Consider the following 13,559-nt stretch of genomic DNA (forward strand, 5'->3'; position numbering starts at 1 on the left):
AAACCATTCACTGACCTCTGTTGAATGTTGTGAAGCTAAAAATAGGATATAGCTAAGCTCTTCTTTATTGGGTTGAAACTGGTTCATTGCTAGAAGCTAAAATGTTGGCAGTTTTTTTCTAGTCCACTTACACATTTTTTCCCTCACAACATTCATTTTTTTGTTAGTTACTATTTTTATTAAATACTTTTTTACATATATATGTGTGTGTGTGTGTGTGTGTGTGTGTGTGTGTGTGTGTGTGTGTGTGTAATAAACTACCTACAGCAAGAAGAACCATGACACAATCAGGAATTATATAAATGTTACATGCTTAGTGTTTTGGCTATTTGTATTTGGCAGCCTTGAAGAAAACATTTTTCCTATCTTGGTGCATCTAAAATTCTGAATCAGTTATCTATCATAGCTCATCATTACCAACTTAAAACATCTATCTAGACCTAAAAACATCTTAACCCCTAAACAACTAAGCTTCATTGTAAAACTAAACTATCTGGTCTTCAACCCCATCAGAGACTTGAGAAGGAATAAAATTAGTTACCTGACTAGACAGGGAATGCAGGTTAGCAGCTTCCAAATTGAGAAGATGACAGAGACAGTTTGCTGCCTGAGCAGTCACCCAAAACTCTCTATAATGTTGGAGCATCATCTTCAGCCTTCTGGCCCGATGTATCTGACATATTTCTGAAGCAGGAACTATTGAGGACTTGCTTACCCTGTTTTGGCAGAGCTTGGCCATTGACTCTGCCTGCATCCAAGCTTGCCCATTTTTAGGCAGAATTCTGTCTGTGGTAGAAATGAGGACATTTTCCCCAGTAGCTTGTTCGTCACATTTGAAGCCATCTCCATAAGGATTTTCTTTGATGCTCATCATCCTCTTTGAGTTAGGCTGGGTGTTGCCAGGAGTTAACCTGTTGCATTGTCAATGAATCTTTAAAATAATAAAAACATTCTTAAATGCCATATTCTGTATGTCTCTGAGGTTTTTGAAGATTTTATCTAACTATTTTACCTTATCTTTCTATAGAATCATATCTATCATTGCACTTAAGATGTATATTCTTGTGATTAAAAATAGACTAATAATTGATATGAGCATGATTTGATCAACTAACAATTAACTTGTGTAACTTATTTATCCTAAACAGCCTGCAATAGCACTTTCAAAGTATTAGAAGTAAACTTTATATTATAATTGAGCTATATGGGTACAATGCCACATATTAAAGTAGAAATATATATATATAAAATGTGTGAAGAATAATCTTACATTTGAATTCTATACTACTGTACCTAAAATTAAACTTATTTTGCATCTGTATACAAAATTCTATACCATTGAATTAAAAATAACCTTGTGAATGGTAATTAAGGCATTAAGTTGGGGAGTAGATTCACTAATCTACTTTTTGTTTTATCTTCCCTATATATTTCTATATTCCTCTTTCTTTCTTTTCAACCCCTATCTCCAAACGTAAGAATGGAAGATAAAGGAAAAGAGAGACATCCCTGCATCCAACCTTGCTTTCTCTCTAAATAAGACCAGTAATAACTTAAAACCAACTCCCATTGAAAATAACTCTCTATAGCCCAAGAAAGCAACCAAGTGATCCTCCCCTTAAAGGAAATGGGACATCATTCTCTTAAGGTTTCTTCTGGCTGATTTGGGACAAATAATACCATTGTAGGGGCCCAAATAAAATTGGGGAAATGGCTAAACAAGCTAGGAATAGCATTTATGGTCCAGTTTCTAAATGTTGCAAAATTCCAGGCTTAAGGAGAGTCCTGTGTGAGACGTTCTGAAATGCTGGACTAATTGGGATTGGAAGCTTTCTTTGAAAGTGTCCTAGGAGCTGTCTTGTTCTGATGAGGAACAGCAACTAAAGCACTTGGTGCTGGAACATGAAGGATGCAGGATGTCAGTATCCAGCATGCTGAGAGGAATGAATCCTGTCAGGTCTGATCCAATGTCAGTGTCCAGTTCTTTTGTTCTGGAAACATATAATTTCTCACAAGCATTATACAATCACTACAAGGAGCATTTAGATTTTGGTGACTTAAAATTCTTCAACTGGAGAAAGTATAAAAGCCCAATAGTCAAGGTAGAAATCCATTTTTAGAAGATTTTCATAAGTGAGAACTGCTCCTGTTGTAGTTTTGTTTTTCACTATTTACTGTACACACACGTGCATGTCCCGCCCCCACACACACTCATGCACTCGCACACACATGTACACACTCAAGCATGTATGGAGAGCAGAGGACAATTTGCAGCAGTCAGTTCTCTTGCTGGGGTTGGTCCTGGAGATGGGACTCAGTTCATCAGGCTTGGCCGTGCCTGCCCCACCTCCTTCTGCTGGTTGTTCTGCCTAGAGATGTATTGACTTTAGCCATCTTTGAAAGATTGAGTTCAGTGTTCTGTTCAGTTTTCTCTTGTTTCACAGTTTCAATTTCATTGCTTTCTTCTCTTTTATTCTTTATTTCATTTGATTTGTGTTTATTTCGCTCTTATTTTAAGGTACTTTTTTTTGATACAGGCATTAATATTATAAATTTCTCTCAAAGTTAAGTTTACCTCTACCTAATAAAGTTTCATATGTTATTGTCTCATTTTCAGTCAATTAAAATGTTTAATTTATTTTGTGACTTCCCATTTGACAATTATATTAATTGTCAATTATATTAAAAATGTGATGTTCATGGAGAAATTGAGTTCATGTTCCATTAGAAGCTTCATCCCTACTGACTAGCATGCATATTGCTGGAAGGTACTATACAGAAATGATCAACAGCCTTACCCAGCTATGAACCCTGAGAGCCACAATAGCAGCACACCTGCAATATCTACCCATTGGGACAATAGTGGCGCAAATGTTATGGGAGTAACTAACCCCCTTTTATTGGATTTACATGAAATACAATCCATACCTGAAACTCCTTAACAAGTCCAGAAAGCACAGACTAGATAAATCATGGTGCCTAGAGAAAACTTACAGTTACTATTCTACTGAATGAACATAGCAACTAAATGACTCCTAATGAGATATTGATGTCCCCGTACATCAGTGCATCTCTCATCTCTCACAGAGGAGCCTCTTACAGTAGATGGCGATTGACATAGAGACCTGCAACTGAACAGCGTGCTGAGTGATAGACTTTGGAGCACTCAAACCAACATAAAACAGACTTCTATTGTTTTGTGCTTTTTGTTGTTCATTCGGTTTGGTGGGAATTTTCTTAAGACAGCAAAAGAACAGGGAATTAGGTGGGTAGGGAGAGAGAAGGATATGATCAAAACATATTTATGAAAAATATTTTACTAAAAACGTTAATTTGAGATGAGTGTGGTGGCACATGCCTTTCATCCCCAGTACTTGGGAGGCAGAAGCAAACAGATCTCTATGAATCCAAAGCCAGCGTGGTCTACAAAATGAGTTCCAGGACAGTCAGGGCTACACAGAGAGACCTAGTCTCAAAAAATACTCCTTTGTTTTTTCAATGTGGTATTGAAAAGGTTAAAGATTTTTATATTATTGCTTTCTGTTTTCATTCTGTTGATTTCAGTGCTTTTTTTTTTTTTACATTTTTGACCCAAATATAATCTATTAAGACAAATGTGCATATCTACTTCAAATTATTTATGTTCTTGGGTCAAAGAAACATCTCTATGTATAAAAGCACCTGAATCACAACCCTGAAAACCCAGCTTCCCATTCCTGGGACCAACATAAAGAGCTGGGTGTGGTGGTGCGCGTCTGCAATCCCAGGCTACCGTGCGACTTTGTAGGCAGAAACAGAACACTGCACGGGAAGTCTGCAGGCCAGCTGCCCAGCTGGAGTACACAGCACAGCACTGAGAAACAGCCACAGACCCTGCCTCAGAATGAAAGTGGGAGGCAGGAACCAGCCCCTAAAAGTTGTTCATGATCAACACACACACACACACACACACACACACACACACACACACACACACCATCACCATCACCATCACCATCACCATACTAAAAGGATGTGTGTTCCATGAATATTTGGCAGAAGTCTGTAAATATCAGTAAGTCAACTGTGCAACTGTGCTGATAAGCCTTTTGTCTGCTTTTATTCAGTTCTTTGTCAGTTTTTTTTTTTTTTTTTTTTTTTTTTTTTTTTTTTGTTCTTAGTTATTGAGCATTATTACTCTCTAGATACAATTGTGGATGTCTTCTTTCTTATTTTTATATATAATTCATATCTCTGCTCTAAGGAAACGTGGCCTAATTGGTTTTTTAACTGATCATCAATCTACCATCCTGGACACTAGTACAGTTATGACAGCCTTCTTTTGATTACACATTGCATGGTGTTCTCAATGATGGTGATGATGATTGATCAGTGCTTTTAAGTTTCAGGTAGGTCTCTTATCGAAGTATAGTTGAGTCTACCTATATAGTAGTAATCTGTCTTCAAACTGGTATATTTTATACCATTTATAATTTAATATAATTGACATTATTCTATTGAAATCAATCTTGCTAGAATTTTCTGTTTCCTCTGATCTTTCATCTAATTTACTTCTACCTACTTTTAAAATCCTGAGCACTTTTTATTCCACTTATTCTGCACCTTTCATTGTTTGTGCTGTTGGTAGAATGATCTTTGGTATGTGCCTCTTGTTTCACACGGTGAATATATTCTACTTTTAATCAAATTCCAAACTTGGGTGTCTGACCCTTTCAGGAAGGATCAATTTAATCCTTGTTTTCTGTAGTTGCTATGAAGACTCTTTACCTTTCAACAACTTGATTGCAATATATCTAGACTTAGATCTCTTTGAGTTTGTCCTGTTGGCGTCTGTTGTTCATATCAGGACTGTTGTCACATTGGGATAGTTTTTCTAGCTACTGTCCTATGTTTTGTGCCCCCCACCCACTCTCCTCCTCTTCCGGGTTACAGTGACATGGCGTCAGTGCTCTCAGCTTTGCCCACCAGCTGCTAAAGATGTTGAGATCTATATGTACTTCTTGCTTATGTGTCGGCTTTAATTCTCATTATTTGGTTTTCTAATCATCTTGCCTGTAATTTTGGATTCAACACTTATTTAGATCATATTTTCATTGATACCTGCTCAAATTCATTGACTCTTGGCCATTTCAATCTGCTATTAGACCTACTCAGTAACTTAGAGGTTTTATCATTAAATGTTTCATCTCTCTGCAAATAACTATTATATTATTCAATTCTACAATTTTCATGTAGTCATTCTTCATACAAGCATATGGAACTGGATACTTGCAAGGGTAGATTCTGCTACGCTAAATCATCCCCCAAGAAAGGTTTTCCTTTTAAAGCCATTGCTATGCTGTCTCTATGGGAAGAGACACATTCCTTGCCCCAAGACACTGAGAATTTGAGTAAAATGAAAATGATTGAATGTAACAGTTTAGATATATTTTTCAGTATCAAAATATTTATGACTAAAAGGTTGGTTGGTTTGCTTGTTTGATTTTTAAAAAATCAAAAGGCTTAGTTTGTGAATACCACTAAACAATACTTGGATATATTTGAAACTAGAATAATTCAACAAAGAATTTGGCTGTGACCTTTCAGGGACAGTAGAGTGATTTTAGATGCTCATAAACAATACAGAAATGTGAGAAATTTGTTTATCTCTTAGGGCATTAAAGTCAAAGAGCTCATTTCCTGATTCTGGGGAAAACTGTTATTGTAAAATATATGACTTATAAACATGGGATCTCATACATCTTCGAACTTTTTATACCAAAATAAATCAGTCAAATTTGTTTTTATAACCTTCATAACCTTTATAAACCCTTCACTAAAATGAAGGGTTTGAAATAAGAATTCTAAGGTCTTTTATTGCTTTAAACCAGTTGTCTTCTAGATTTCCAACTTGTTGCTTTACTTTACTTTATCTGCCCCTCATAGTAGTTTGGCTGAGGTGTACAGGTAAAACTTGTTGAACTGAAAAGTATAAAAGCACTGAATGTTCTTTAAAATATTTAGAACAAAATCTAAATTTTTATGGTTTGCCTAAAATTAAGACTATTAGAATAAAGCTCTTGATCACACTCTAGAAAAGTACAGTGTAAGATGATTTATAAATATGAACTCCATCATACAGAATTCTTCTTCTTAGTGGTTTGGAGCATTAAGTTGAGGACCCACCTTCATGCCTCTGACCTTTTACAGCTTTTAGGAAATGAGGAGTCATAGTCATTAGGATTATTAGAAAACCTCAAACAATCATAACAAAATTGGTTGGATTCTTCTAAATTGCCTCTTTATAGGAAAGATCTAATAATAAAATTCTTATTTCCCTTGTCTACAGACTTCGTATATCATTTAAATGGATGGTTCGAGCTTTTTCTGGATACTTAGCTACAGACCAGCTCTTGCTTTTGTGGGATAGAATTCTAGGATACAACTCTCTGGAAATTCTTGCTGGTAAGAGGAAGTCCCTTGTTCGCAAAGTCCATGCTGCTTCTGTGTGGGACTCTATGCTGCCTAACACTCCCTGCTTGTCTACAGTCAGCATTTCTAATCCATGCACATTTCACAGGTTGAGCAGGCCTAGACAGCAAGCCTGACGTTCTACACTTCCGATGCATCCATCTAACTGCTCTATACCAGTCTGTTCTGCTCCCTGTGAGTTTTGTGCAGCAGATATATTTGCCTTCTGCTCTAAACTATGAGTTTCATAACATTGTGTCCTATAGCCCTTCTCAGAGACTGAGGCTCCGGATGTGTCAAAGCTCAACTACTCGGCTCTACAGTTTATTGTGGATTACAAATACTTTCATTTTTGCTAGTGGTCTCTGGCTTCTACCCTGGTGCTGAAATTTCTTCTTTTAGATATTCTCTCATAAAAACAAATAAGCAAGCAGACAAACAAACAAAACATTTTTTCCTTTGCAAGGAAGCCACAGATTCATCTATTGTTAATGACTAAATAGTTTATGCCACAGATGTACACCAAGGAAATCACACTGTAACACATCAGGTACATGTTCTTATGTCCTCTGCACCCCTAGTGCACAGGTGACTCCATTTCTGTGTCACTAGGATTATTAGACAACCTTAATAACAGTTAGGATCTTTCTGCAACAATAGCTGGAACACAGAAAAGTTGGCAGTGTTGTCTGCTTCCTTCCTTTACTGTTAAAACTGCCTCTCTGGGAAACTGTGGAAATAAGGCTTAGTTAGAAAAATACTGTGCTAAGAGTGTTCTCTAGGCACCATAGTGACATTTTCTGGAATGCCAGAGGCCCATAGTATGTGGGTGACATTTGGGAAGGTGAAATTAGAATAACTATAAAGTATTATGAAGATAAATGTCACTCTAGGTGCAGTCAAACTGTCACTGACTGATGTGTTAGCAGCTCCCAGCATCCCTCTCCCATTTGTCTTAAAGATCATACAGACTTATTAGGGAAGAATAGCTTAGCTAAGGGACAGTGACAGATCATCTAGGAACGGAAGAGATGGCAGAGAGCACTGGTCATACCTTTTCAGACATTTCTGACAAACTGTCCCTCTCTGTTCTAATACTTAAATGATGGACAATGCTGCTCTTCTCGGAGGGCCCATTTCGTTATGGCCCGTATAGCTTATTAACATGTGCTCCTTTTAGGGCCTTTGAGATGGCTCAAACTGAAGATGCTTACTGCCAAGTCTGGCAGCCCATGGTTTTTTTTTTGTTTTGTTTTGTTTTGTTTTGTTTTTTTGGTTTTTGAGACAAGGTTTCTCTGTGTAGCCTTGGCCATCCTGGACTCACTTTGTAGACCAGGCTGGCCTCGAACTCACAGCGATCCGCCTGCCTCTGCCTCCCGAGTGCTGGGATTAAAGGCGTGCGTCACCACGCCTGGCTGGCAGCCCATGTTAAAGCCCCAAGACCCACATGGTAGGAGAGAATAAATTGTATCCTGACTCCCACACACGTACCATGGCTTTCTTATGTGCACCATGGCACTCAACCCATATGCATACATATGTACCCACAGAACACACATAAAATAATAACATAACTTTTAACATTAAAAGTATCCCTTTTTTCTTTTTTAACGTTTATTATGTTGACATGTTTGTGTAGGTATGCACAGACACCAAAAGAGGACATCAGATCTCATAGAGCTAGAGCTGCAGGCAGTTGTGAGTCACTCTGCCAGGTGCTGGGAACTAATCTTGGGTCATATGAGAAAGCAGCACGCGCTATTCACCTCGTGTCAGCGCTGCAGCTCCAAACACGCCCCCTTTAAACCAAGATTGTTTTCATGCTGTTTTTTTTCTACGTTGATTTCCCCACCTTTTCCTAGAGTCTTCTATTTTCCAGAGTAAGCACTTTGGTTTTCTGCTACCCTTCCCCAGATGTATGGATTTTAGACTTCACCCAGTTACTCTTTGGGGATACCAGAAACTTTGAAGAGCACACTCCATGGCATTTGTATTGTTTCAGAGGAAATAGTGGGTAAATGCTAAATGAGGAAGCTCACGAGGAGAAAGTACTTCCTCAGGGAGGAATTAAGTGGAGTGAGCTCCCTATCCCTTGAAGAGTGAGAAAGTTGGTTTTTGTTTGTTTTTTTAAGACAGGGTTTCTCTGTGAAGCCTTGGCTGCCTTGGATTCACTTTGTAGACCAGGCTGGCCTCAAGCTTGCAGAGACCTATCTGCCTCTGCCTCCCGAGTGCTGGGCTTATAGCTATGCACCGTGGTCCCTGGCTGAAAAGTGAGAAAGTTTTAATGTGAAAGAAGCTTTGAGTTAGAAAATTTTGAAGGACTCTTCAGATTTAAATTTTCTGTTTTTTGTTTCTCATCATCCACTTAACTGAGGGAAAGGGAGAAAAAAGTGCAAAATACTGGATTTGCTCTGCACCAGGTACTCAACGCATTAATTAAATCAATGTATTTGTTAAATCAATGTGTTAATTAAAAACAGACTGGCAGAGAGAGCGAAAATAATTCATACATTGCATCCACTCATTTCCCTGAATGCTCTCAAAATTCAACAAGGACGAACTCAGGAGCATCTACACATGAAACTGGAGTGTGTGGACTCCCAACCTTGGAATTCAAATAAAAGCCCATAAAAATGGATGTAAAAATACACAGATTCTCATTGATTATGTCACCCAGTTTTGATACAGGTGTTTAAGAGCCACCTTTCTTTATATCAAGTATGCTATTTATAGAGTCTTTACAAATCTTTCCATAAATATATCCATGTTTAATTATGACATATAGACCACTAAAGAAGAGCTTAAACAGAGGTGTGATAGGAATTATTAAGATTAAAGTCATCAGAATAGTTGGAAAAGTAAAAACAAAGTAAACACTGTTATTTACACATTTTATATGAAGCATGATTTCAGTTAAGAATATCCCAAAGTACAGGCCCTCGCTCCATGGCAAGCAAACCTGTTCTGTGCAGAAGAGCTGGACAAACTCAACATGAAGCAAACAGAAAGCACTTCTGTGATGTGACACCAAGATAAATCAAGACTCTGAGCACACTTCTGGATGCTGAGTTCAAACAGGACTTACCTGCCGTTGGACAGACCGCTGGCCACCCTCTAAGACTTCCCCACTACTGCAGAGTGCTGCTCATCCTGTCAAGCTTTCAGCCAACTGCTCAGCTATCGACAGGAATGAAAGTGGGAATCATATTTCCTAGCAACTAAAATGTTTCCACTACCCAAAATATGATTCCAGATAATGGGAAGTGATTAACATTGCTAACCTACAGAAATTGCTTTAACACTATTGTAAACGTAATCACTCGTGGCTTTTAAATTCCCTTTTAATTCTTTTCAGTTAAAGAAAAAAAATCCATTGTCCCAGAACCCCTATATGCCTTGCTTCTTGGTGAATAATTCCAGCTGACTTCTTTTTAATTTGTATTATTATTATCCCCTCATTTTCTCTGCGATCTTCCTATCGAATTTTAATGCTCTTGTCCAGACTCCCCAAAATCACCCCCCAGCAAAATACCTGCGCTCTCCCCAGTTACTGGTTGTACTGCTCCCTACCTGGGGTGAAAGTTATTCTCATAGTAAAAATATTGTTTTAAAAAGCTTGTGGTAGCTATGCAGTCCACCTAGGAACTGATCTTCCCACTCACTTGTAATGCTCACTACCACCTACACCCGCCACCACCTCAGGCCATGGGGACAATGAGCCAGGAGTCCTCTCCGGGTCATTGCACTCTCAGGGTCACCTGTAGGTGGGTCCTCTGCTCGTCAGAGCCCATCACTCACATGGAGTCTTGCGCTCATTCCTATACTGATCAATGGTGTAAGCGTGCCTGGCCCTGTTTGTGTGTGCTTAACAGAAACTAAGGCCCTGTGTTTCCTATTTAATTTCTGTTATGAAACTTCAAATTGTGTGTTTTCAAATTTTCAACTTATTTTTCATGTAGCTAAAATGTAAATATCAAGAGTAGCCCCACAACAGCTGCATGCATTGAACTATCCATTTGTGATACCAAGAAAGTCAATGAGTACATAAAGATATAGATGTAACAAAATATTAGAAAATCACTTTTTAAACATTTTATACCGATGTTTATATCAGGACACCTTCCACAAACACGTTAAAATCAGTTTTTTAAATTTAACTTAATGTAACTTTCCAAAGGCTTCTTAATTTAGTGTTCTACACATATCTGTGAGATAGTAGAGCTCCATTCATTGCAACAGTTAAGGTGTTAGTTGTAGGTGGAAAATGAATTGTTTATAAATGACACTGAATTTTTCACTCTGTGAATGGCCAGGCATCATTCTCTGGAATAGATGTCTCACTCATTATGACTCCCCAAGGCAGAGGGCAGGGGAACAGCTGCACTGCCTAGGTCCCTCGGCGTCTCTCGGTGGCTGTGGGCAGAGCGTGAGTGTCCGGGCTCCTGAGGAGGCCAGCCGTTGAAATAGTGTGCATTCTTTTCCAGTGCTGGCAGCTGCCGTGTTTGCTTTCCGAGCGGTGAACCTGATGGAGGTGACATCACTGGCTGCAGCTGAAGTAAGGATAAGTTTCACTCTGATGGGATGGAAATAGTTCCTGAGAGGCCGCCAGGCCCTCCCTTTAGTGTCTGCTGCATAGGACACGCACTACTTGTAGTTGAATTTTTTAACTCGGGTAAAACCTATAAAGTCTGGGTTAAGTATTATTAAGTACTCAAATTTCCCTAATCTCTTAAAAACAACCTTCTTATGAAGGGTCATAAACAAGATTATTACAGGAAGCCATTATAACCATTATGGGAAACCAGAGACCCAGTGATCCGAATGGGAACCATGGCTCGGTATAGTTCACTTTGTTGCTTATGCCCATGTGTTGCAAACAGGAAAACTAGTTGAAAGAGTTAAATAGTATGTGTTTGAAGAAAGTACAAATAACACAGACTTTGGATTCTTTTGGGTGATGAATTAAAGATTTAAAGCCAATTTATTTCTTCCCTCTTCTTTTCTTCCTCTCTTTTAATGTCGTCTCTGTAACTATCTCAGAATCCAGTCATGGTCCTAAGACTCGTGCTGGTGCTCCATCATTTTGTTTTTTGTTTTTCTGTTTGTGCCCTTTTCCTTTGACAGTTACTTTGATGTAAGAATACAGTGAACTTCAGCCACCCCCCCCCATTACCCTCTCCTCCCTCTCTCTTGATGAACTCTTTCTTTGTTTTAATCTGTGTCCATGCTGCCTCTTCCGCCTGCCACCCGGTGTGACTGTGTGACCTTTGCGGTTAACTAGGGTTGCTTTCAGGAGCTCAGGTGTAAGCGTTTTTACCCAAGTATGGGCACCTTAGCAGCAGCTATGCCACTGAAGAAAATGACCCTCTCCATCCATCAGCCATTAACTATCATGAGCTCCTCTGGGAGTGTGAGGGCCTTATGAGGGTGGAATTTTGAGACTTAACCTTGTGAAGGCCTCACAAAAATAGCCACAGCTGTGTGATTTCTGGGAGTGTGATGACCACGTCTTATCCAGATGACACAGTTTCACAGCCCCCACCCCACCCTCTGCCTCTTACATTTTTTTCTGCCCCTCTCCCTTGATGTTTCTGAGCTTTAGGAGAGGGCTGAGCACTTGACAGTCATACATGCTCCGCACTTGGGCCAGGTGGGTCTCTGCTTTAATTGCTTCCCACTGCAGAGAGAAGCGCTGTGATGTGAGACTCAGGTTAGCACCAGTCTATAGGACAGGCGCCCAGGAGAGGGACTATTTGCAACTAACTATTGCTTGAGGAGGGTCGTTCTTCTCAGTGGTAACCACTGAGAACCCTTAAAGCTAGTCTCTCTTGATGATAGAGCTTATACCTGAGATATGGCTCAGGTTAGTAGTGTCCAACGTAGTACTGTATTTATTGTCTCTCAGAGAGATATGCCTTGTCTTTCAAATAGCCACCTACATGTTATGTTGGAAGGGAAGAGGATGTTTATGTGTCTTTCAGTGGAATAAATATTAGCTCCATCTCAACAAGATTCCCTGCAGTCATTTACTCTCTCCGCTAGAGGACCGGGTCTAGTGTTCATAATGGAGGTTTATTTATAGAAGCAAGCTGAAATGTTAGACCTCCTGTAAACTCCGCTGCCTTGTGTATGTGAAGAAAGTGCAAGGCTGGGGTCAGGTTATTTTCTTATGTGCATTTTAGATTTTGCACATGTTCAGAGATTCCAAGAAGGAAGTTGTAGCACTGGGGGCGACTGAAGTCACCGGAAGAACGTAGTGGGAATGGCTTCCAAGCTCACGCCAAGCAGGTGTTTCTGTTGTGCTTGACTTGACAGACCTTGGTGTTAATAATTCCTTTTTGGTTCTTTGTTCCAGGCAGTTCTGGCTGACCTTTCTACTTTAAAAGTTATGCCTCTTCTTCAAATTTTTCTGTTTGCGACTGTCACCTGATCTTTGGGGTCGCTGACAACACATCTAGTTTTTCATTAGAAACTAATCATGAACTATGCAAATTCTGCATACAACCAAAATTAAACTTTGCATATAAGCCAATAAAGATCATGTTCCCTCCTCAGTTAAAGCTAAGAAGTTCTTCACTTTTTGAACCAATAACCTTACACACCAAATGCTGCGCTTGCATGCTGATGATTGTCAAGAGAGAAGCAATAGACGTCACTTCTGCTGAACCGAGCACCCAGCACACACAGATTCCTAACTTGTAACAGGCATGTACCATATATGCAATAAGAACTAAAGCCACTGTAATAAACTTCAAGAGGTAACATTAGCTTCTTGTCAGTTTGTAAACTTCTCCCTAGATGATAGTTTTGTTTTGTAAATTGTTCCCCACAAAAGCCAATGGTGGACGGACATGGGGAAGCGTGAAAGTAACGATGCATTTGAGTGGACTTCGGCTGTACCTTGATATTTTTATCAACTTTTAATTTATGATGGATTTTCAGATCCCTCCCATCTTTTTTCTCCACTAAACATCTCTAGTAGCAAAAGATATACAGATATCTCCATCCAATAATTGGTGTTAATAATTTTGTTTTGTTCTGTTTTTATTTTTGTTTTTGAGGCAGTCTTACATAGCCCAGGCTCTCCTCAAACTCACTGTGTACCAGAG

General features: G+C 39.1%; 1 protein-coding gene across 1 annotated transcript in view; it reads left to right on the forward strand.

The window, feature by feature from the left end:
- Tbc1d19 (TBC1 domain family member 19) overlaps positions 1–13,335 on the forward strand; it is a 111,038-nt gene extending 97,703 nt beyond the window's left edge. Inside the window, exons 19-21 of the mRNA XM_051164694.1 lie at positions 6,329–6,444; positions 10,935–11,005; positions 12,806–13,335. Coding sequence (XP_051020651.1) covers positions 6,329–6,444; positions 10,935–11,005; positions 12,806–12,880 — 262 coding nt within the window. The 3' untranslated portion in view covers positions 12,881–13,335. The remainder of the gene's footprint in view (positions 1–6,328; positions 6,445–10,934; positions 11,006–12,805) is intronic.
- Positions 13,336–13,559: the final 224 nt, after the last annotated feature.

The sequence above is a fragment of the Acomys russatus genome, chromosome 22, assembly GCF_903995435.1.
Source record: "Acomys russatus chromosome 22, mAcoRus1.1, whole genome shotgun sequence".
Classification (NCBI taxonomy): Eukaryota; Metazoa; Chordata; class Mammalia; order Rodentia; family Muridae; genus Acomys; species Acomys russatus.